The sequence below is a fragment of the Dermacentor variabilis genome, chromosome 4, assembly GCF_050947875.1.
Source record: "Dermacentor variabilis isolate Ectoservices chromosome 4, ASM5094787v1, whole genome shotgun sequence".
NCBI lineage: Eukaryota > Metazoa > Arthropoda > Arachnida > Ixodida > Ixodidae > Dermacentor > Dermacentor variabilis.
Window position 1 is genome coordinate 184373257 of NC_134571.1, and position 24487 is coordinate 184397743.

Genomic DNA, 24487 nt, shown 5'->3' on the forward strand with positions numbered 1-24487 from the left:
CGGAAAAGCCTTCGCCGGACTACCAGATGGTTCTACCACAACTTCCTTCAGGTGCTAGTGTTTTGAACACTATTTTTATCCACGGCGAAGTTAAAGCACGGCCTTACCGTGTTGAGCACTTCAGAGACGCGCTTTCAAGACTGATGGTGCTGCCGGAAGTGGTGGCCCTCGGGGCTTATGAGATGAATCATGTGTGGTCCGTAACTTTTTCGAACGAGGCGCCACAAAGGAAGATACTTGACGCTGAAGCATTTCTTGTTAAAGAACATCGATGCGTGGTCGTTGACCCGTGCAATCAGGGTGTCAGGCTCAAGCTATTCTGGCTGCTGCGCGGTGTTCCTGATGAAGACGTACGAACTGCATTGGCACCGTTTGGGAGAGTGACCGAAGTGACGAGGGAGAAGTGGAAAGTACAAGGCTGCAACGACAAAGGAACCACGACACGGTCTGTGGTCCTTAAACTCAAGCCCGGAATGACAGCGGACGACCTACCACATCAGCTTCGGGTCGCGGAACCCCTGGCTCTCGTCATTGTCAGAGCACCCCTCTGCCTCCGGTGCCGTGGCACCGGACACATTAGACGAGAATGCCGGGTTCCAAGCTGTGGGCTGTGTCGTCGCTTCGGCCACGACGAGACCCAGTGCGTGAGAACGTACGCCAACGTTGCTGGTACAGGCAGGAGCGAAGACACATCGGAGCTCCTTATGGGTCAAGAGGATGCCGAGGAGGCCGCTAAGGAAGCAGCTGAAGGGGCGGATGCTCAGTCTACATCTCTGGAAATGAAGTCCGAACATGTGAACTCGGAGGGGACTGATAAGGACGACGTGCCGCATTCTGCACCTCCACCAGCCAAGGTTCAAGTGAAGCAAAGTGGTGTTGAGGCGATGAGTGCGTCTTCAAATATCCAAGCAACCCCAACCACCGCGGTTGAGGAGACAGTCAGCATCTCCGAGAGCATGGACATGACTTCCGAAGCTAAGGGTGCCGGAAAGCGGTTGCGCGACGATGTTCAGGACCGCAGCCGAGACACCGACGGCGCGGGTACCGAAAGACCGGCACAGAAACCCCGGACAGGCCGACGGTCGACGTTGAAGGTCAAATCCAACGTGCCGCCAGACAGACGGCTGCCACACGGGCCACCTCCGCTAAGGCGGAGGTAGTGTCCCGGAAAGAACTTCCAAAACCCGATTTTTGATCGGGAATGGGCCAGCGACTACGTGGGTTGGCAGTCGTCTGCTCGAAAGGGAGGGCCATGTTCAACGAGCATCACTGCATACCAGAGTCCGTATGTTTCCTAAGCAAAATTGTGTAGGGGCGTACCCTAAATATAACTAAAACAATGGCAGACACTATTAACCTCACCAGTCCGCTTCGTTTGGCGACATTAAACGTCAGAGGGTTCTCGCAGAGGCGAAGACAGTGTCAGATAAGTCGCATGTTACTTGAAAAAGAAATTGATTTGATGGCTGTCCAAGAAACAAAAATTGAATCTAAAGAAAAAACGGCTAGATTGGTGGAAATTTTCAGAAATAAGTACAATCTATGCGTTTGCCACGCGAGTAGTACTTCTGGGGGCTGCCTTTTGTTTATTAGAAATAGCATTGCGATAACAGAGCAACAAGTTGCTTCATGTGAGGGGGGGCGTTTGTTTATTTGTGATTTTTCTTCTTCTGGATTGTTGTGGCGGGCGGTTTGTGTATACGCCCTTAATAATGCTCGAGAACGTGAACAATTTTTTATCTGAGGTCTTTCTTGCGGTGTCAAAGACACGTTCTAATGTTTGGCGACTTCAATTGTGTGTGCCGGTTGATAGATCGATTGAAAAAGCAACTTAGCCAAAACAAAAGTGCCGCACTTCTGCACGAAATTTTGTGCGATGTTGATCTTGAGGATGTTGGGAGTGTTCTTGGTTCTTACAGTCATGTGCAATATACGCATTTTCAAGGAGACAGCGACTCAAGGTTAGACCGCATCTCTCTTCCTGTTCACTTAGTTCAGCTACTTTCTGAATATGGTGTAGAATGTATCAGTTTCAGTGATCATTCTTTGGTAATGGCTCCGATAGGTATGAAAATGAAAGAACAGAAATTTAATTGGCACCTATGGAAACTTAACGACAACCTTTTGCAAGATGAAGTATTTCTTAAAAGAATAAAAGAGAAATTAGACGCTGTTCTCCTTGAGGATGCAAAAAATGTTGTAGAAGCTTGGGAGATGTTCAAAACCGAAGCGAAAACAATTGCTTAAGAGAGAGCATGCGTGTTGCGGCAGAAACAAAAGCAAGAAGAAAAGCAACTGCAATGCACGTTAGAATACCTGTTGATCATGGAAAGCGGCGCGGCGGGTATATTTGCACATGATATCAAAGAACTTAAAGCGAAACTTGAAGTGATTGATGAAGAGAGATATCGTGGCGCGGTTTTAAGATCACGCGCTGAACGTGTATGGCTGGGTGAAACGCCCACCAAGCGAGCTTTAAGTGAAGAGGTACGCTATGACCAAGGAAGTAAACGAAATCGTTTATCAAGTGCAGCTTACAAATGACGGGGAAATGATAGAACGCGCTTTCGTTGACTACTATAGCACGCTGCTAAGCAAGAGGACAAGCGATATCTCTGCACTTAAGACTGAATATTTACCTGTGATGCCGAAAATTGATGGCGAACTTAAGGATGCCCTTGAGAGGCCGATTTCGGTAACAGAAATTGAAAAGGCTATAGATGACCTTAGTGTAAGGAAATCGCCTGGACCGGACGGACTTGGGGCAGCGATATATAAAATTTTCAAGGTTTAAATGGCTGAGGCTCTGCACCGCGTCATAACCAAGTGTTACGAACAAAAATGGACGCCTCCTTCTTTCCGACAGACACATGTAGTACTGATACCTAAATCAACAGATTACATCAAACTACAATCCGTAGAGGCCTACCGGCCAATAAGCTTAGAAAATATTGATTATAAAGTATTTATGAAGGTGCTCGCCCATCGCCTTCAGAGTGTAGTGAAATCTCTAGTAGGTGCACATCGGACATGCGGTATAAAAGGCAGGACCATATTCACAAATACACATCTAGCGCGAAGCATACTTGAAGGTTGCGATGCGATGGGAGATCATGTAGCTATGCTACAACTAGATTTGGCCAAAGCTTTTGACAGGGTTTCACACGAAATCTTGTTTATGCTTCTTGATTATGTTAATGTCGGATCAGTCATTTTGGATGGGGTGAAAATGATGTATGATGGTTGTACCACAAACTTAATTATTAACAAATAACTGAACAAACTGAGCAGGCGGATTGCAGTAATGTCTAGCATAAAGCAAGGCTGTCCGACCTCGGCATTGCTCTTTGCACTTTATCTAGAACCTTACTGTTTAAAGTTACTACATAGCCATAATATTCGCGGGTACACATTCCTTGGTAGAGAAATAAAGGTGTTAGCTTATGCCAACGACATAGCAGTGTTCTGTCGCGATAAACAGAGCATTGCAGAAGCTGTGAGAGAAGCCCAAGCTTTTTGCAATGCTTCCGGTAGTGCCAAAAGTTGGTAGAAATGTTCACGGTTTTGGCACGGGAATCGCCCAGATGCACCACAAGTCTTGCAAAATGCAGTAGAGTGTATTACCCGGCACTTAGCTTGGGGTTCTGCTCAGTGCCTACCGTGAGCCAATCGAATACTGGACGAGCGAGAGAGACAGAATGAAAGGGCAAACTGACAAATGTGGGAGGCCGCAGCTTTTCGATGTTTGCTAGGGCCAAAGTATGTGATATCTTTTTAGTAGCTAAAGTGTTCTACGTCCTGCAGGTGCTATGCATGAGTCGCTCTTCGATTCAAAAAATACACAGAGTGTTTGCGGAGTTTTTTGGAGTTCGGTATGGGAACGCACGAGCAGAAGTAATTTGTTTCACACATTGCGCAATGGGGGACTTGCTTTAACGCATTTGTTTTTCAAGCAACTTGTGCCGAGATTTGTTTTCTTCCGCGACCAAAGCGATGGGTTTCTGCGAACGGTAATCCAAGTGAAATTGCGCGACGCTTTGCCCGATTTTGTATATCGTCGCACGCAATCAAACCGATGGCACTAAATGGATATCTGCGTGAAGTTTCCATGGCGATACGTCTTCTAAACGCTCGTTTTTCGAAAGACTACTTGGTTGCAGTGTCACGAAAACAATTGTATAAGGATCTTGTCGAAGTGTTTGTACCTACACCAGTGTATCGTTCTATGTATTACTTAGGGCCTGAACGAGATGTTTTCAAACGAGTCAATAATATGCCTGTACGAGCTAACGCAATATCATTCTTTTTCAAACTGCATACCGGCACACAGCCTGTTAAGCCATGGCTAAGAAGTAAGGGCTTGTTTGTCCCATGGTCAGACAACTGTCGTATATGTAACAAGGAATGAACTGTCGAACATATCTTTCTTGACTGCCACGATGCCCGCTTTCTTTGGGACATCCTGCAAAGAACATTAAAAAAGGAGCTTCCTATCAATGCGTTCGGAATAAGGTTTTTGCCATTTGCTGAACATGACGGTGTGCCGGTAGACATGTTGATGCTATTGTACATGCAAAGCGCGTGGCGAACTCGTATGGCTGTACGAAATGCTGATGTTCATGCGAGGTCAGCAATGTATTATTTTATTGAGAATGTTAATTATACAAGCGAAGTGTTTAAACTGCTAAGTGATCCACCCATTTGGCTTTCGGTGTTGGACAGTTTGGCTTCGATGAAGCAAGTTTAACACGACACGTCAGGCTTACTAACGACTAGACGTTTTAACACTCGTTTTTATTTGACAATATTTGTATGTACTTGCCAAGCCGGTAATAAAGAAAAAACAACCCTCGTTAGTATAGTGGCCAGTATCCCTTCCTGTCACGTGGGAGACCGGGGTTCGATTCCCCGACGGGGAGTGGTTTTTTTTTCTACTACTTTTCTATTTTAGGCGCACGTAGCTGCGCCAACGACACTTATCCTAAGTATCGGTCTGTGTCTTTCGCGGGATTGGGAGTAAGGCTGTTGCGAAACACTTTTACGCTTTCAATCCCAACGTGTATAGAGTGCATTAGCGAACGCTTCCCATGCGTCCTCGTTAGTATCATTCCACTTCCGGCTTTCAAGCGTAACGGTCGCGGGATGGCTTGCTCCCACGGAGAGGTTTCGGCGGCCCATGCGGGCCGCGGTAACAGGTTGTTTGCTTCTACTGCCGAAGATTATCAGGTTATTCTGCCCAATCTGCCATCCGGACGCATCGTCGCGAACACCGTTTTCATGCACGGCGACCCAAGAGCTCGGCCCTACCGTGTCGAAGACTACCGGGACACATTGGCCAATCTAAGTGTGCTCACCGACGTTTTGACGTTGGGGGCGTATCACTTGAACCACGTGTGGGCTGTAACAATGACGAGTGCTGACGCCGCTCAGAAATTGCTCACCGCTGTCAACGTGAAGCTAAAGGATCGCCTATGTTTGCTCATCGATCCTAATAACCGGGAGGTTCGCTTAAAGCTACACTGGTTGCTGCACGGCGTGACCGAGGAAGACATTCGTGTGGCCCTGACACCCCACGGGAAAGTGTTGGAGGTGACGCGGGAGAAGTGGCGGGTGCAAGGCGTCACTGAAAAGGGCTCGACGACTCGCTCAGTTGGACTGGAATTGCATGGCGACGTCAAAGTCGACGACATTCCGCACCAGCTCAAGATAGCCGGAGAGCTGACTCTCGTCGTTGTTCCAGGCCGCGCTCCGCTCTGTCTGCGCTGCAAGAGCACCGGGCACATACGTCGGGACTGCAAAGTGCCGCGCTGCAGTCGTTGTCGCCGCTTCGGCCATGAGGACGCGGACTGCCCAAAGACGTACGCCAGCGTGACCGTACCAGTCCAGGCAAACGACGCATTGGACCACCTCATGGATGAGGCAGACTCCGAGGAAACAGCTGGAGTGGGCCAAAACCCCACTACTCAAGATGGTACGCCGAACACTCCACAGGACGCCCTCCTTGAAGCACCAGGTAAGCCCGAAGCCGGGCTTCTGCATGAAGTCGTGGAAGACCGGAGCAAGAAGGCTGCTTCAACTAGTACCGGCCACACTTTTTCCGGCGGAGCTGTAGAGGCTACTCCCGAGTAAGTACCGATGACAGGCATCGATAGCAACAGTACCAGTGCGACCGCAAAGCGGCCCCACGAAGCAGGCGAAAAAGAGAAGGGGCCCAGCGCCCTCGCAACGGACGAGCCGCCTGCGAAAACGACTCCCGTGCGGCACCTTCCCCTTCGGCTGCGGCCGAACATTTCGACGGGACGCAAGACGGCGGAAACGCCGCCTTTGCCGCCCTGAGGTCTGCACCATGACAAGGCACCCAGGAAGAAAGCGCAGTAGTGAGGTGAGCGTCATGCCCCCGGGTTTTCACCACCTCGCAATGATGTCTATGGATAGGTCTTTTCGTCTGGCCACATTAAACGTACGTGGGCTTGCCTCAAGGAGGAAGCAAAGTCAACTGTACCGACTAGTTAGCGAACATGACCTGGACATTCTAGCAGTGCAGGAGACGAAAGTCGAGGGCGACGACGAAACCGGGGGCATGGTGCGTCAATTCTTAGCGCGATACTGTGGTATAGTGAGCCATGCTGTGGGAACTTCTTCCGGGTGCGCTTTGTTCATCCGACATAGCCTTGGAGCAAAAATAGAAGCAGTGACGTCACGCCCGTCAGGTCGGCTTATTGTCTGCGATTTTTTATTATCCTCATTGGAATGGCGCGTTATTTGTTTGTACGCGCCGAATGTCGCTGAGGAAAGACGCAGATTTTTCGATCAGCTAAAACAGTATACCCAGTGTAATAGGCTCCTCATTATTGCCGGTGATTTTAACTGTGCTCTTTCAGCCCGTGATAAAACTAGCGCTCGACCGTACAAGGATGCAAGCACCATGGCCCTTAGCGATATGATAAGGGACGATGGTTTGGAAGACGTGGCTGAATGTCTCGGTGGTGGGAGGACTACGCAGTACACCCTCTTTCAGGCAGCCAGCCACACCCATCTTGACAGAGTGTATGTGAGCCTTGATTTGATACCCCTTTGTAAGGAGTACCATGTGAGCGCACTTTCATTCAGTGATCACTGTTTGGTCAGCTTTTTAGTAGCAAGCACGAAAGAAAAGAAAAAGGGCTTGAGTGGCAACTATGGAAATTGAATTCGAAATTAGTAAGCGACGAAACGTTTACAGCAGACGTAATGAAGCAAGTTGAAGAAATTAACGCTGTTGGTAACACGACATCTGGGAAAAAATGGGATAACTTCAAGCAGGCGGTTAAAATCAAGGCTTTAGAGCGTGCGAGCGCTACATGCAGAGAAAAAGGAGCAGAAGAAAAACAGATGCGCCGGAATCTAGAAAAATTGATCAGTGAGGAATGCAGGATGCCTGGCATGTTCATGGACGATATTCGCGCACTGAAACATAAAATAGAACAGTTCTATATCGAAAGATACCGCGGTGCTTTGGTGCGGGCAAGGGCTGAAAGGCTGATAATGGGAGAAACACCGTCGAAAAGAGCGTTAGGCTCAGAAAAGTGGCATGCGCGCCGCAATCAGATAGCGGAAATCGAGCATCGCGGAAAAGTCAGCGACGCAGCAGAAGATATCGAGCGTGCTTTCATCGAGCACTACAGTGGTTTGTTCACCGACTGCGCAGTCGACGCTGGTCGTTTTAAAAAGGACTTTTCGTCGTTGATGCCAAGGCTCGATGAAAGTACGAAAGAAATATTGGAGGAACCAATTTCGGAAGACGAAGTGAAAGGTGCTATTGAAAGTATGCATCCGGCGAAGTCCCCTGGCCCTGATGGTCTAACCTCAGCTTTTTATAAATATTTCAAAGGTGCGATCTCACCAGCCTTAGCGGATGTATACAACGAAGCATTCCAGCTCAAAGTATTACCCCCGTCCTTCTCATCTTCCCGCACTATTCTTATACCCAAGTCAGAAGATCCCGTTGCATTGAGAAGAGTAACTTCTTACCGCCCAATTTGTCTCACTAACGGAGACTATAAGATAATGATGAAAATCTTAGCAAAGAGATTGCAGACTGTCATTGCGAAGCTTGTGGGGCCGCATCAAACGTGTGGCATTAAAGGCCGCACTATCTTCTCAAATATATACGTAGCACGCAGTGTCCTCGAATGTTGCGATGTAATGGGTGCACGAGTGGCAATGCTCCAAATTGATCTCGAGAAAGCGTTCGACCGGGTGCCTCATGACATTCTTTTGTGCATTCTAGATTATGTGAATTTGGGTAGAATAATTAGAGAGGGGGTTGCCATGGCGTACCGGGACTGCTCGACGCGGCTTATTGTCAACAAGATGTTGGGAGCACGAATCGAAGTTAAGCGTCAGGGCTGCCCTCTCTCGCCGCTGCTGTTTTGCTTGTATATCGAGTCGTTTTGTTTGCGTGTCATGGAAAATGACTGTGTCCGCGGGTTTAAACTGCACGAGGTTGAAGTCCGCCTGTTGGCTTATGCAGACGGTATTGCTGTGTTTTGCACTGATTTGGACAGTATAACACAGGCTGTCAAATGTGTTGAAAGTTTTTGTGCTGTGAGCGGCAGCGCGGTAAACTGGGGTAAGTGCCTGGGATTCTGGCACGGGGATTGGCGGGCGACCCCAGACACTTTTGCCAACATGAGTTTCGTTACGACTCCGGTGAAATAGTTGGGTGTTCGCCTTCAGTGCTACAAAGACAGTGAGTCGTACTGGAGGAGTGAAGTGGATAAGCTGCGGGACACAGTAAACAAATGGAATGGCTGGAATTGGTCTATGTTTTCTAGAGCCACAACTTGCAACATATTTTTAGTGAGCAAACTTTGGTACATCCTCCAAGTATTGCATTGCTCAAGGGTAAACATCCAAAAAATTCACCGGGTATTCGCAGTGTTCGTGTGGGCATCGTCTTGGGAGAGATCAAGTCGCACCAATTTGTTTCTTCGAGTTCGAAATGGAGGACTTGGATTGTCACATTTGTTTTTGAGATAGGTAGTCAATCGCTTTTTTTTCTTCAGGGACGCAAAAAACCCGTTCTTATACACTGTTTGCCAACTTCGCCTGGGCAAACACTTGCCCGATATGGTTGTCTCAGTGGGCAGTTTGCCAGGGAGTGTTTATGGTTTTCTACGTGAAGTTGTGGTTTCATGCAGGCTTCTGTCAGCGCGTTTTTCTCTTCAATATTTGAGTGAAGTCAACCGGAAGAGACTGTACACGGACCTGTGTGATGTTGTTCTTCCTGTGCCTTTATATCGGTCTCTCTACAGAGCAGGCCATGGGCACAATGTTCTAAAGCGGGTTAAGGCGATGCTAGCACCGTCAGGCGCTAAGACGTTCTTTTTTAAATTGCACACTGGAACGCTGACTGTCAAACCGTGGCTGGCTGAAACAGGGTTCTTTGTTCCTTGGGGCACTCCTTGTACAATTTGCAGTCGGGAGGAGAGAATTGAACATGTTTTTCTGTATTGTTGGGATGCTGTTTTCCTCTGGGATGTGCTCCAGCGCACAATCAAAAAAGATTTCCCCCCAGATGCGTACGGGATTCGCTACTTGCCAATAGAAAGTGATGATGGTACCCCATTTGATATGATCATGCTTATGGCCCTGCATAGTATTTGGAAATGTAGAATGGCGGTAAGGCACACCGATCTCGATGCAAGAGCGGCTCGCCAGTATTTTAAAGAAAGCATACGGAACTTTGTAGAGGAACAAAAGTTGCTGGAGTGCATCCCAGAGTGGTTGCCACGTGTGGAATTATTATTGGCGATAAGGGAGTTTTAGCACAAGCGCGGCCGGACAAGTTCTGCGGTCGTTTTTAACATATTGTGAGTGTGCCTTTTGATTATTTGTGAATGTGTATTTTTTATCCGGGCCAATAACCGGCAATAAAGGAAAAAAAAAATCCTCGTTGGTATAGTGGCCAGTATCCCCGCCTGTCACGCGGGAGACCGGGGTTCGATTCCCCGACGGGGAGTGTTTCTTTTTTACTTCTTTTTTTTTAGGCACATGTAGCTACGCCCGCGACACTTATCTGCAGCATCTGTCTCTATCTTTCGCGCGCTTGCGAGAAAGATTGCGCGACAACTTTTGCGCTTTTATTGCCATCGTGTATATAGTGCTTTAACTGACTCATCCCATGTCTCCTCGATAGTATAGTGGCCAGTATCCCCGCCTGTCACGCGGGAGACCGGGGTTCGATTCCCCGACGGGGAGTGATCTTTTTTACTTCTTTTTTTTTTTAGGCACATGTAGCTGCGCCCGCGACACTTATTTGCAGTATCTGTCTGTATCTTTCGCGTGCTTGTGAGAAAGATTGTGCGAAAACTTTTGCGCTTTTATTGCCATCGTGTATATAGTGCTTTAACTGACGCCTCCCATGTCTCCTCGTTAGAAGAGGCTTGTTCGAACGGCCACGTTTGCGATGAGCTCCGCTGGAAACAGCGCATCGGCCCTTGGCCGAGGATCACACCCACCGTCATCTACCGATTCCGGTAATTATAAAGTCGTTCTTCCTCGTCTACCGACTGGCAACACCGTCCTCAATTCAGTTTTCCTGCATGCTGACCTGGCAGGGCGGCCGTATCGAGCCCCGGACTTTCGCGATGCTCTCCTGTCAGTGCTAAATGCAACTGACATACTCGGCGCTGGACAATACCAGATGAGCCATTTGTGGTTGGTGACATGCGTTAATAGCATCGCGAAACAGAAACTTGTCGACAAAGGCGAGTTGTTGGTGAAGGGCCTCAAGTGCCTTGTCATTGACCCTGAATGCAAGAATATCAAGATGAAGCTTCTTTGGCTTCCCCCACACCTCGAACAGAGACGGATTGTTGAAGCGCTAGAGCCATATGGCACAGTGCAGTCCATCACGAGAGAAATGTGGCGGTGTGACGGCATGGAGGGCTGGCAAATGACTAACCGAGACGTGGCGTTCACATTGAAAGATGGCGTTTCTGCCAGTAATCTGCCACATCTGTTGAGCATATATGGCCACCAGTGCCTTATCTTGGTACCTGGCCGACCACCACTTTGCCTCCGGTGCAACAGAGTTGGGCATATCCGGCGACAATGTCGAACACCACGCTGCAGTAACTGTCACCGCTACGGTCACCCTGAAGATGCATGCGTCGGAACCTACGCTGACAAGCTTCGTGGAAATAGACCAGCTGAGGATGATACCATCCCCGATCATCTCATGGACGTGACCGAAGTTGTGGATGCAACTGGAGAAACACTCCCTGAGACTCATCGACAAGAACAGATTAAGCCGTCATCGGCTGACATTAGCCTCAGCCAGAAGCCTGCGAGCGAGGATGAGACGAAGGCGCCTGACGACGAACCATCTGTGTCATGGGCAGAATCGCCACCAGTTCAAGATCGCCCACCGTCAGTGGAATCTGGATCGATGTGCGAGGCCGCTAAGAAGCGTCCAGCGCCATCTGACAATTCATCGCCCTCGGGAAAAGAGGCTCGCGTTCCCAAGGTGTCAAAGTTGACAAAACCGCTCCGGGGAACGCCTACTCCTGCAGATGTCCCTTGTGTTAACGTGCACCATAAGGCCCATTGTGCATCACCTCATCAAGAAGGGAGTGGTGCACCTCTGGAGCAGTGTTTAGACGCTGCACCTACATAGGTAATCATGGCGGGCGCTCTTCCCTTCCATTTTGGCACTTTAAATGTCCGTGGCTTACGAAGTAAGCGACGGCAAGTACAGCTTCTTCATTTGTTACGCAATAGAAAATTAGACATTGCTGCTATCCAAGAAACAAAGATTGAATCCGATGAAAACACAGAAGCAGCTGTATCTCCATTTCTATCTGACTATAATGTTTGTGTCAGCCATGCAGTCGGCGTTTCCGCAGGCTGTATGTTATTTGTTAGAAAACATTTACCATGTGATTTGCTACATTTGTTTACAGATAGGGAAGGGCGCCTAATCTGTTGCGATATGGATATCAGTGGTATGAGCTTTAGATTTGTGTGTGTTTATGCTCCGAACAAGTTACGTGAACGCGAGTGCTTCTTCTTATCTCTAGAACATCATTTCTGTACTGATCGCGCATTGGTCCTCTTTGGAGACTTTAATTGTGTATGTAACGCGCAAGATCGTACGTCACTGAAGCTGAGCCATGATCCAAGTAGTGATGCATTGCAACGCCTGATATGTGGTTATAAGCTTGTGGACATTGGGGAAAATGAAAAGGCAGGATGTCGATATACGCACTTCCAGGGCACCTCGCATGCAAGGCTTGATCGAATTTACGTTTCACTTAGCGCACTACCTCTTATATATGGTTACACTGTGCACCCTATATTCTTTAGTGACCATTGCCTAGTCTCAGCATCGTTTGGCAGCCGTCGGTATCAAAGTCGGCGTATGTGCTGGGAGCTGTGGAAGTTTAATAACCAATTACTTTCGCGTGAGTGTTTCTTAAATCGTGTTACTGAGCTTATAGCTCATGCATCATGCCGCAAGCACTTGCCACTATTTGCTGTGTGGGAATTATTCAAACAGGAAGTTAAAATGATAGCTATCGAAGAATCATCAATATTGGCCTTTGAAAAAAAGAATAATTACAAAACATTGTATAAACTTCTGAGTGAATTGCATGAGCTTGAATGCCTACATCCGGGTCAATATATTGATGATATTCATAAGGTCAAGGCACAGTTACAAACTTTGAACGCAGAAAAATACAGAGGTGCACTAGTGCGTGCGCGAGAGCAGCGTTTCCTGGAAGAACAGCCTTGCAGTAGGGCCCTTGATGATGAACGCCGACACGCGCTGTCTAAACAAATCCTACATATAGAGTATGGTGGAATCATTGTTAATGACCCTACTCTAATAACTAAAGCGTTTTTCGAGCATTATCAAAAACTATTTCGAGACCACAAGCCATTGGATACAGATGCTGCCAAAAAAATTGTATCGTTGCTGCCCCAGTTAAATCAGGATGATTACAATTACACAAATGAAAACATTGATATCAATGAGGTAACTTCATGCATCGATTCGTTAGCGAAGGGCAAGACGCCCGGCCCCGATGGCCTTACTGCCGAATTTTATCAGTGTTTTCGTTCCCTCTTATCACCATTATTACTTCAGGTGTACCGTGAGGCCTTGGAAGTAGGTTACCTAACCACCACAATGTACGAAGGACACACCGTCCTTATAGCCAAAAGCGATGATGAGACTAAATTGCAAAAAGTTGACGGATATCGGCCTATCTCCTTATGCAATGTTGATTATAAAATTTTTGCTAAGGTATTAGCTAACCGTTTGCAAGTTGTAATAAGATCTGTGGTCGGTGATCATCAAACATGTGGCATCAGAGGCCGGTCCATTCAGACGAACATTCATGTTGCGAGATCGGTGCTAGAGTGTGTAGCTGAGGGGTTTGGACAGGTGGCAATGGTACAGCTAGATCTGGCTAAGGCGTTCGACAGGGTAAATCACTCATTCCTGTTTACTGTACTAGAGCATATAAATATCGGGTCCCTGCTCCTTAGAGGCGTCAGGATATGTTATGCTAATGGTTCAACGAGGCTGATAGTGAATGGCTCTCTCTCCGATTCGATTAGGCTTGCATCATCAGTACGACAAGGATGCCCTTTGTCACCGCTCCTGTTCTGCTTGTATTTAGAACCACTTTGTATGAGCATTGTTAAAGAACAAAATTTCCAAGGGTTTAAATTACTCACTAATGAGGTTCGGGTTCTTGCGTATGCAGACGATGTGGCCTTTTTTTGTACAGATAAAGAGAGTGTGATGACTGCTCTTGCAATTACAGAAGAATATTGTGCGGCTTCTGGTGCAAGCGTTAACTTTGAAAAAAGTTCAGGTTTTTGGTTTGGATTATGGGCCACAATGCCATCACATTACGCAGGCATTCAATGGAAAGAAGATCTGCGTTATTTAGGTGTGCCTCTCTCACAGTATAGAAATAGCAACGCTCATTGGTCGGGAGAAGTTGGCAAAATTCAACGTAAAGTGAATTCATGGCGAGGGCGGAATTTGTCAATGTTCTCTCGTGCTGAAGTGTGTAACGTTTTCTTAGCTTCCCGTCTTATGTATGTGCTGCAAGTACTGCACTGCTCACGACTTCGCCTTCAGGCACTGCATCGCGTATTTGCAACATTTATTTGGAGTTCCAGTTGTGAATCGATGCGGCGCGTCAATCTGTTCCTCCCTCTTGAACGTGGTGGTCTAGGATTAGTCCACCTCTTCATCAGGCAAATTGTTTCACGCCTGTTTTTCTTTCGAGACAATGACCATCCATTTTTGCGTGAAATGTTGCAACTCCGTTTAGTTCATTATATTCCTAATATAGTAGTGTCATCAAATGCCAAAGATGTCCCACAGGCCCCTTGGGGCTTTCTTAAGGAGGTTGTTGACACATTTCTTTTCTTGAAAGTTAGATTCAGCCTGGAGTACGTGTTCACTGCGAGTCGAAAAGTAATTTCTGCGGCACTGGTGGACTCTATTTTCCCAGATCCTTTGTATCGTGAACCTTATTTAAACCGACCTTATCAGGATGTACTTAAGCGCGTCCGAAAAATGTGTGTACCTCCTGGAGTAAAAACATTTTTCTTTAAATTACATTCGGAAACACTCCCTGTTAAAACTTGGTTGAATTCGAGGGGTTGCTTTGTGCCGTGGTCAACAAACTGTCGACTCTGTCCACGTGCCGAAACCATAGATCACTGCTTCATAGACTGTAGGGACGCTGTATTCTTTTGGGACATTCTCCAACGGACGCTCAAAAAGGACATTGACATGACCCCATATACAATTCGGTTTCTACCGTTTAAGGTTACGGGTGGTCCTCCCTATGACATGTTCATAGTACTTGGTTTACATAGCCTATGGAGAAGTAGACTGTGTGACCGCCATGCCGAAAGCCCGCGATCTACAAAGTCCTTCTTTCGCGAAAGTGCTGCTTATGTAAGAAGTGTCTACGCTGCGCAGGAACCTCCGCCAGACTGGATGCTCTTGTTGGATGCATGTGTGTGTTTGCCTGAGTTTTAAGTGTGTAGTCGTGTCCACTTTGTAATACACCTTCAGTTTTCTTTTCCATGTAATAAAGAAAAAAAAAACTCCTTGTTAGTATAGTGGCCAGTATCCCCGCCTTTCACGCGGGAGACCGGGGTTCGATTCCCCGATGGGGAGTGATCTTTTTTACTTCTTTTTTTTTAGGCACATGTAGCTGCGCCCGCGACACTTATCTGCAGTATCTGTCTGTATCTTTCGCGTGCTTGTGAGAAAGATTGTGCGAAAACTTTTGCGCTTTTATTGCCATCGTGTATATAGTGCTTTAACTGACGCCTCCCATGTCTCCTCGTTAGTATAGTTCGCGGCTACGTTGACGGTTTCAACACCGCTTTTCTGTCTGGTGGAACGTTGGGCTTGGGCTTCAATGACGCGCGTCGAGTCGCCACCGTTTTCGTTGGCGGTTCCACAGACCCAACGACGTCTTGTCTGTCCGCGTCGTCCGTTGTAGCTTCGCGTCATCGTTTGCCGACTGCGCCTTCGGTGGATTGCACCGTGACGTCCATGCTTTCCGTGTGTTGGCTCGCTGGATCCTTTGAAGGTTCACCGTATTCAGCGCTCCCACTTGTCTTTTCAGGCACTTCCCTGACGTCGGGCTTTTCTACAAGGCTATGGTCTCCTTGCTGTTCATTTTGTTGCGGATACGAAGGCATGTCTGCTGGTCGCATCTCCTTTTGAGTCACTTGACTCGACGTTCCTGCAGCTTCTTCCGCGTCGGCTTCGTCCATGACGAGCTCTGCTGCGTCAGTTTTTCCAACTGGTCCTGTTACACTTGCGTACGTCTTCACACACGAACTCTCGTCATGCCCAAAACGACGGCACCGAGCACATCGAGGGACACGGCAGTCGCGTCGTATATGTCCCGCGGTGTGACACCGCAAAACACACTGGTGCTCTTCCTGGCGCAATTAGCAACGCTAGTTCCCCACCAACACGAACCTTGACGCCTGGATGGAGCTGAATGCTCACCGTCCGCGTCGTCGTACTTTTCTCGCGGATGCCATTCACACGCCACTTTTCTTTCACGACATCTGTTACCTTCCCGAACATGGCTAGTGCAGCACGTACATCTTCATCGGGAACATTGAAAAGCAGCCAGTGCAACTTCAAGCGCAGGGCTTGGTTCGCAGGGTCAACTACAACACAGCGGCGACCCTTCACCTTCATTTCACCGATGGTCAGAGCCTTCTTCACGCCTTCCGCATTCTTGAAGGTGACGGCCCATACGTGACTCATCTGGTACGCCCCCAAGGCTAGTACCTCAGGGAGCAATGTCAGACGGTCCAACGTATCCTTGAAGTCTTCAACTCGATAAGGCCTGGCCCGAATATCGGCATGTAAAAATATGGTATTCAAAACTGTACGACCTGTAGGCAATGTAGGCAAGATGACTTCGTAATCTTCACGTTCAGCAGGCACCGCATTCCTGTTACCGCGGCTATTCATTGCCGCAAACAACGCCCCATTAAAATACCCCACTAAGGGATAAGAGTGCCTCACGCTTAATTGCAATGGTGCAAGACCATAATCTAGAAGATATAGGAAATATATTAACTAATGGGACGCAGCCAGTCTTTACACACTACCAGCGTGCGAGCCACGCGAGACTGGATAGGGTATATGTTTCATTGCATTTAGTAGCGGCGTGCCATAGTTATGACGTTAAACATGTGTCATTCAGCGACCATTGTTTGGTGTCAGTCACAATTGGGACGCATAAAGAGGCCTCGCGCTTTAATTGGAAAATGTGGCTATTTAATGACAAGCTGCTGCATAATGAACCATTTGTAGAGTGCGTAAAGGAAAAGTTCGAACAGCTATTGGCGAGACATGATGACGTGATAGAACGGTGGGAGCTTTTTAAAGAAGAAATAAAGATTTGTGCAATAGAAAAAGCGAGTGTAATGAAATACGAAGAAAGGAAAAAGCAGAAAGAAATATAACGAGAATTGGATTTTATGTACAGAATAGAAGCCGATAGGCCTGGTACATTCACAAAGCAGATCAATGAACTTAAAAGCCAACTGGAGCTTATCGACGAAGATAAGTACAGAGGAGCGGTTATCCGAGCAAGAGCCGAAAAGCTATGGCTCGGCGAAACGCCCACAAAGCGAGCCTTTGCAGATGAAAAGGCTTACGCTAGGCAAAACCTAATACGGAAAATAAGTTATAAGAATGAAGTCACTGACGAACAAGCAAAAATAGAGAGAGCGTTCTTAGAGCACTATAGCGAATTATTTCGAAGAAGTTGCGATGTCCCGGAAGAGTTCGAACGAGAGTTCCTTGCCAGCATGACAAAACTAGATGATGTTGACCGCGAATCTCTGGAAGAACCGATCAGCCAGAAATAAGTTGAAGAGGCCATTGACGATTTAGGTCGAGGGAAGTCTCCTGGACCTGACGGGTTGGGAGCGGCCTTCTATAAGGCCTTCAAAAAAGATGTGAGCGTAATCTTGCATCAGGTAATTGCTGAAGCATATGAACGAAGATATGCACCCCCATCCTTTGGCCGGTAGCATATAGTGCTCATTCCCAAAACGGAAGACCCAGGGAAACTGCTGTCAGTAGGGTCTTATCGCCCAATAGCATTGACTAACGTCGATTATAAAATATTTACTAAAATCTTGGCAAAGAGGTTACAGCGAGTTATAACACGAATTGTAGGACCACATCAGACATGCGGAATCAAAGGTAGATCAATCTACACAAATATTCATGTTGCACGAACCATTCTAGAATGTTGCGATGAGTGGGGCGAGCATGTAGCAACGCTGCAGCTTGACCTACAAAAAGCGTTTGATCGTGTATCCCACAATATCCTTTTCGCTGTTCTTGATTATGTAAATGTTGGTTTGGTGCTTTTAGATGGAGTTAGGATATGTTATGCTAACTGTACCGCTAATCTTATAATAAATAAGGATGTAAGTGAGAGCTTTCACGTACGCTCAAGTGTGCGCCAGGGGTGCCCTTTAAGTCCTTTATTATTTGCGTTATACCTTGAGCCATTCTGCAGAAAAATTATTTATAACAACAGTATTACAGGTTTTCGTTTGCAGTCAGCGGAAGTAAAACTGCTAACATATGCGGATGATATTGCTTTGTTTTGTAGCGATAAGGAAAGTGTCGCGACTGCGGTAGCGGACGTTTTATCGTTTTGTGAAATGACGGGTAGCGTCATAAACTTTGATAAGTGCCTAGGAATATGGCATGGAACATGGGAAAACACCCCACCTATTTTTGTGAATGTGAAGTGGACCGTTGCGTCGACAAAATATCTTGGGGTGCCGCTTGAGCACTACAAAGAGACTGCGGGATTCTGTGAAGACGAAACAAAGAAAGTGCAAGAAAAAACAGTTAAATGGGGTGGCCGTAGTCTTTCAATGTTTGCCCGCGCGACGGTCTGTAATTTATTCGTCGTTGCAAAAGTGTGCTATGTAATGCAAGCATTGTCTGCTACTAGATTGCACGTGCAGCGTTTGCATAGGGTACTGGCAGTGTATGTATGGGGATCAAAGTGGGAGCGAACCAGTCGAACAAATTTATTTCGATCCGTCAAAACAGGAGGGCTTGGACTGGCACATCTGTTCTTGAAACAGAGAGTGTTTCGTTTTGCGTTTCTTAGAGACCAAAAAGACCCATTCCTCATTAATGTGATGCGACTGAGACTAGGTACGGCTCTTCCTGAATTCATTATACCTAGTTGTGTAGTCAACAGTGGCCCTATGAGCGGATTTCTGAAAGAAGTGATATGGGCATTTCGGTTTCTGAAGGTACGCTTTTCAATGGAATACCTCAGTCACGTTCCTAAAAAACGTCTGTATAAAGATTTAATTGATGTAGTTCTGCCAGTACCGCTGTACAGATCTATGTTCAGTTTAGGTACTGAAAGAAATGTGCTGAAAAGGGTAAGACGTATGCCTGTCAGGCCATCGGCAAAGTCTTTCTTTTTTCAACTACATTCCAATACACTACCAGTAAAACCGTGGCTTCAGGAAAGAGGTATTTTTATTCCCTGGTCTCTAGACTGTTTACTATGCCATCAGCAAGAAACAATTGAACACATATTCATAGACTGCTGGGATGCCTTGTTTCACTGGGATGTCCTCCAGCGAACTATAGAGAAAGAGTTCCCGATAACACCCTATGGCATCCGTTTTCTCCCAACGGAAAACGAAGGAGGAGTGCCTTACGACATGTTTATGTTATTAGGGTTGCACAGCCTGTGGCGCACGCGCATGGCCGTTAGACATGCGCATGTACATGCTCGAAGTACTCGTGAATATTTTATTGAAAGTGTCTGTTACAGAAAAGAAGTCTACGATGCTCAAAATGAAAAACCAGGATGGATTAGATTATTGAACGAGCTTGCTAAACTTGGGCGGTTTTAAAGCCACGTGCACACCAAAGACTGGTGGCATTTTTACCATTTGTAAAGTGTGTATATTTTGTATGTACCATGAAAACGGTAACAAAATAAAAATCATCGTTAGTATAGTGGCCAGTATCCCCGCCTGTCACGCGGTAGACCGGGGTTCGATTCCCCGACGGGGAGTGATCTTTTTGCTTCTTTTTTTTTAGGCACATGTAGCTGCGCCCGCGACACTTATCTGCAGTATCTGTCTGTATCTTTCGCGCGCTTGTGAGAAAGATTGTGCGAAAGCTTTTGAGCTTTTATTGCCATCGTGTATATAGTGTTTTAACTGACGCCTCCCATGTCTCCTCGTTAGTATAGTGGCCAGTATCCCCGCCTGTCACGCGGGAGACCGGGGTTCGATTCCCCGACGGGGAGTGATCTTTTTTACTTTTTTTTAGGCGCATGTAGCTGCGCCCGCGACACTTATCTGCTGTATCTGTCTGTATCTTTCGCGCGCTTATGAGAAAGATTGTGCGAAAGCTTTTGAGCTTTTATTGCCATCGTGTATATAGTGCTTTAACGGAGGCCTCCCATGTCTCCTCGTTAGTATAGTGGCCAGTATCCCCGCCTGTCACGCGGGAGACCGGGGTTCGATTCCCCGACGGGGAGTGATCTTTTTTACTTCTTTTTTTTTAGGCACATGTAGCTGCGCCCGCGACACTTATCTGCTGTATCTGTCTGAATCTTTCGCGCGCTTGTGAGAAAGATTGTGCGAAAGCTTTTGAGCTTTTATTGCCATCGTGTATATAGTGCTTTAACGGAGGCCTCCCATGTCTCCTCGTTAGTATAGTGGCCAGTATCCCCGCCTGTCACGCGGGAGACCGGGGTTCGATTCCCCGACGGGAAGTGATCTTTTTTACTTTTTTTTTTAGGCACATGTAGCTGCGCCCGCGACACTTATCTGCAGTATCTGTCTGTATCTTTCCCGCGCTTGTGAGAAAGATTGTGCGAAAGCTTTTGAGCTTTTATTGCCATCGTGTATATAGTGCTTTAACGGAGGCCTCCCATGTCTCCTCGTTAGTAAAGTGGCCAGTATCCCCGCCTGTCACGCGGGAGACCGGGGTTCGATTCCCCGACGGGGAGTGATCTTTTTTACTTTTTTTTTGGCACATGTAGCTGCGCCCGCGACACTTATCTGCTGTATCTGTCTGTATCTTTCGCGCGCTTGTGAGAAAGATTGTGCGAAAGCTTTTGAGCTTTTATTGCCATCGTGTATATAGTGTTTTAACTGACGCCTCCCATGTCTCCTCGTTAGTATAGTGGCCAGTATCCCCGCCTGTCACGCGGGAGACCGGGGTTCGATTCCCCGACGGGGAGTGATCTTTTTTACTTTTTTTAGGGACATGATAATGATGATGATGATATGTGGTTTTTAATGGCGCAAGGGCCAGTTATGGCCAAAGAGCGCCATGACAAATGGTAATTTAAAGAATTCATTCTGAATGGCGTGGACAGTGAATTTTTTATGGTAGGTGTGACATGGCTGTTTAAGGGCCTAAAACTTTCGCTCTAAATGACGTAAATATATAGCTAGTAAAATAATGACACTGATTAATTATGGACGTGGACGATGGCAGTTGTGTTTTGATAAAAACATAAGACCAGACAACAGTTACACTCAATCATCAAGACGGCCCTCGAATGCAAGGGCTGGTAATCACGTGTTAAGATTTCCTGGCCAAATTATTTTCAGAATGTCGGTTTCAGCTAAGAAATCTAAAACTATTTGCAGTTTAAAAAGCGGTTCATCACTAAGAAAAAATGCAGGGTGAAGTGGTATATTTTCCCGATATGCAGAAGGGAAATACTTTTTCCTCTCTGTTTCTATTGCAGGGCACTGGATAAGAACATGGAGGACAGTCAGGCTATCGCCGCACCTACTACAAGTAGGAGGATCGCCGCCAGTCAATAGGTAGGAGTGAGTACTGTAAGTGTGTCCTATTCTTAAACGGCAAAGAAGTACTTCCCTGTACCGTGCTGTTTTGTCACTTATCCAATTCCGCAATGTTGGTTTTATAATGTGTAACTTATTCAGTGTTTGTGTATCCCACTCTGCTTGCCAATGTTTCCTCAATTTACGGCGCAAAAAGGGCTTTAGGTCTGCGGCAGGAATAGGGATATTTCTATCTGTGTCGCTAAAACTCACTGACGTAGCGTTTTCATCAGCAGCTACGTTACCTTTTATACCTTTATGGCCAGGTACCCAGCATAGGATAATCGGTTGGTTGCAGATATATGCGGAGCACAACAAGCTATACAGCTCATTCAAAACGGGATTCTTATGCTTTCGTAAGCTAATCAGGGCTCTCACGACACTTAATGAGTCTGTAAAGACAACAGCCTTAGCGACATTTCTGCGCCTTATGTGTTTAACAGCCGAAAGTATACCGTATGCTTCTGCCGTAAGGATACTGGTGTGTGGGTTTAGTGGCCCTGATGTTGAAAATGAGGGTCCGAGAGCTGCGTAAGCAACACCAGCTGGAGACTTCGAAGCATCTGTGTAATATTCGTCACAGGAATACTTCTCTTTAAGTTCAAGAAAATGAGATTGTATGTGAGCCTCAGGTGCTTGTTTGGATATTTCTAAGAAAGAGATGTCACATCTTATAGTCTGCCACTCCCAAGGCGGTGGAAGCCGCGTAGGAGCCATTAGGACATTGTGTAAAAGAGGGATCCCTGTATTTTCTGAGAGTGCTTCCAACCGGAGGGACAGAGGAGGCCTAGTGGCCGGGCGGTTACGAAACAGCCTTGCAGTCGACAAGTCGCATATAGTGCAATGACAAGGATGTTTAACATCTGATCTAGCTTTCAAGGCGTAGGAGAAAGTTAAATATGTCCTTTGGTAGTGTAATGACCATTCGTTTGACTCGACGTAGAGGCTTTGCACAGGGCTAGTCCTAAAGGCGCCTGTAGCAAGGCGGATACCCAGGTGGTGGATGGGATCTAGCATTTCCAAGGCGCTTGGTGCAGCAGAATTATAGACGATTGATCCGTAGTCAAGCCGTGCTAATATTAGACTTTTGTAAAGTTTTAGAAGGCACCGTCTGTCGCTTCCCCAAGATGTACGTGATAAGAGTTTCAGAAGATTCATAGTCTTGAGGCACTTTGATTTCAGATACTTCAGGTGGGGTACAAAATTAAGCTTACTGTCTAAAATGATTCCTAGAAATTTGTGTTCATGGCTTACAGATAGCCGCTCTCCATTTAGATCTATTGCGGGGTCCGCAAGTATACCTCTCTTGTTAGAAAACAGAACGCATGTACTTTTTTGTGGGTTTAGCTTGAAACCGTTTTTGTCCGCCCACATACATAATTTATTTATGCAAAGCTGTACTTGCCGCTCGCACGTACTTAGGTTACATGATTTGAAACCTATCTGAATGTCATCCACATATACAGAATAAAACATGCTACGTGGTATGGCAGTCTGGATCGAGTTCATTTTGACAATGAAAAGAGTGCAGCTCAGCACACCACCCTGTGGAACACCAGCCTCTTGCGTAAATGGACTAGACAGAGCGTTACCAACTCTAACACGGAACGTGCGATTGGAGAGGTAACTCTGAATCACGTTCAGCAAGTTGCCTCGAACTCCCATTTCAGACAGGTCACGGAGGATTCCATAGCACCAGGTTGTGTCGTATGCCTTTTCCATATCTAAAAATACCGATAGAAAAAATTGTTTGTGGACAAAGGCATCTCGGATATTTGTCTCTATGCGGACAAGGTGATCTGTTGTGGATCTACCCTCCCTAAAACCGCATTGAAAGGGATCGAGTATCTTGTTGCTTTCAAGAAAATGGATGAGGCGGCGGTTAATCATTTTCTCAAATAATTTACATAGACAACTTGTCAGAGCTATAGGCCTATAACTGTTGGGTGAGGAAGGGTCCTTGCCCTCTTTTAAAATAGGGATTACAATTCCTTCTTTCCAGGCAGAAGGAATGTAGCCGGCAGAGAACATGGAATTGAAGAGTGACAGTAGTGTTTTTTGGGTTTCAGGGTGTAAGTGTCTGATCATCTCATACAATATTCTGTCACTTCCTGGAGCGGACTTGTTGCAACAGTTCAGTGAAGCCTGGAACTCAGCCATTCCAAATGGACGATTGTATGCTTCATTGGATGTGCCCTTCCGACTCAAATGCAGCTGTTCTGCTAGTCGCTGGTATTTTAGGAATGTATCTGTATAATGAGATGTACTGGAAATGTGCTCGAAATGTGTTCCTAGACAATCAGCTTGTTCCTCAAGAGTGTCTGCTTGTGTGTTCACTAATGGTAGTGGATGAGTTTCACGGCCTTTTAGTTTGTTTACCCTGTTCCAGGCTTTTCTTTCGTCTGTATACGAATTAATGCCGGAAATATATTTTTGCCAGCTATCCCTTTTGGCACGGCGGCGCGTTCTTCTTCCTTCTGACTTTATTTTCTTAAAGCTGATAAGGTTCTCGATTGTCGGAGAGTCACGGAGCTGATTCCAGGCCTTATTCTGTTTCTTTCGTGCTTGCTTACATTCATCGTTCCACCAGGGAACACGTCGTTTATTAGGCGATGCATTTGTTTGTGGGATACATATTGACGCTACGTCGAGAATAAATGCGGTTAAATATGAGACTGCATCGTCAATACTGAGTGCACGAATATCATTCCAGGTCATATATGTTAGTTCTCTGTATCGCTGCCAGTTGGCTGAGTCAACTTTCCACTGGGGTACATGTGGAAAACATTCGTCCCGTTTCCTTAATTTTAAAACAATCGGGAAATGATCACTCCCGTATGGGTCCTTATGTACATGCCACTCCAAGTACGGCACGACTGTACTTGAAACAATGGATAGATCTATAGATGAAAATGTCTTGTGTGCAACGCTGTAAAAAGTTGGCTCCTTCTTATTTAGCAAGCATGCACCCGTACTGAATAGGAAATTTTCAATCAGACGCCCTCTGGCATCACACCTAGAGTCGCCCCACAAGGTATGATGGGCATTTAAGTCTCCAACG

General features: G+C 46.6%; 1 protein-coding gene and 6 non-coding genes across 7 annotated transcripts; all 7 read left to right on the forward strand.

Annotated features, from left to right (window-relative positions):
- Positions 1–9931: 9931 nt before the first annotated feature.
- TRNAD-GUC (transfer RNA aspartic acid (anticodon GUC)) lies at positions 9932–10003 on the forward strand. Its single transcript has one exon. It is a non-coding gene; the product is annotated as a tRNA-Asp (tRNA).
- A 432-nt stretch (positions 10004–10435) lies between these two features.
- LOC142578093 (uncharacterized) lies at positions 10436–11858 on the forward strand. Its single transcript, XM_075687511.1, has one exon. The coding sequence runs from the start codon at positions 10451–10453 to the stop codon at positions 11660–11662; it is 1212 nt and encodes a 403-aa protein (XP_075543626.1). The 5' UTR covers positions 10436–10450; the 3' UTR covers positions 11663–11858.
- Positions 11859–15127: 3269 nt separating this feature from the next.
- Positions 15128–15199, forward strand: TRNAE-UUC (transfer RNA glutamic acid (anticodon UUC)). Its single transcript has one exon. It is a non-coding gene; the product is annotated as a tRNA-Glu (tRNA).
- Positions 15200–19796: 4597 nt separating this feature from the next.
- On the forward strand, positions 19797–19868 carry TRNAD-GUC (transfer RNA aspartic acid (anticodon GUC)). The gene has a single exon. It is a non-coding gene; the product is annotated as a tRNA-Asp (tRNA).
- Positions 19869–20030: 162 nt separating this feature from the next.
- On the forward strand, positions 20031–20102 carry TRNAD-GUC (transfer RNA aspartic acid (anticodon GUC)). The gene has a single exon. It is a non-coding gene; the product is annotated as a tRNA-Asp (tRNA).
- Positions 20103–20268: 166 nt separating this feature from the next.
- TRNAD-GUC (transfer RNA aspartic acid (anticodon GUC)) lies at positions 20269–20340 on the forward strand. Its single transcript has one exon. It is a non-coding gene; the product is annotated as a tRNA-Asp (tRNA).
- Positions 20341–20738: 398 nt separating this feature from the next.
- On the forward strand, positions 20739–20810 carry TRNAD-GUC (transfer RNA aspartic acid (anticodon GUC)). Its single transcript has one exon. It is a non-coding gene; the product is annotated as a tRNA-Asp (tRNA).
- The last annotated feature ends 3677 nt before the right edge of the window (positions 20811–24487 follow it).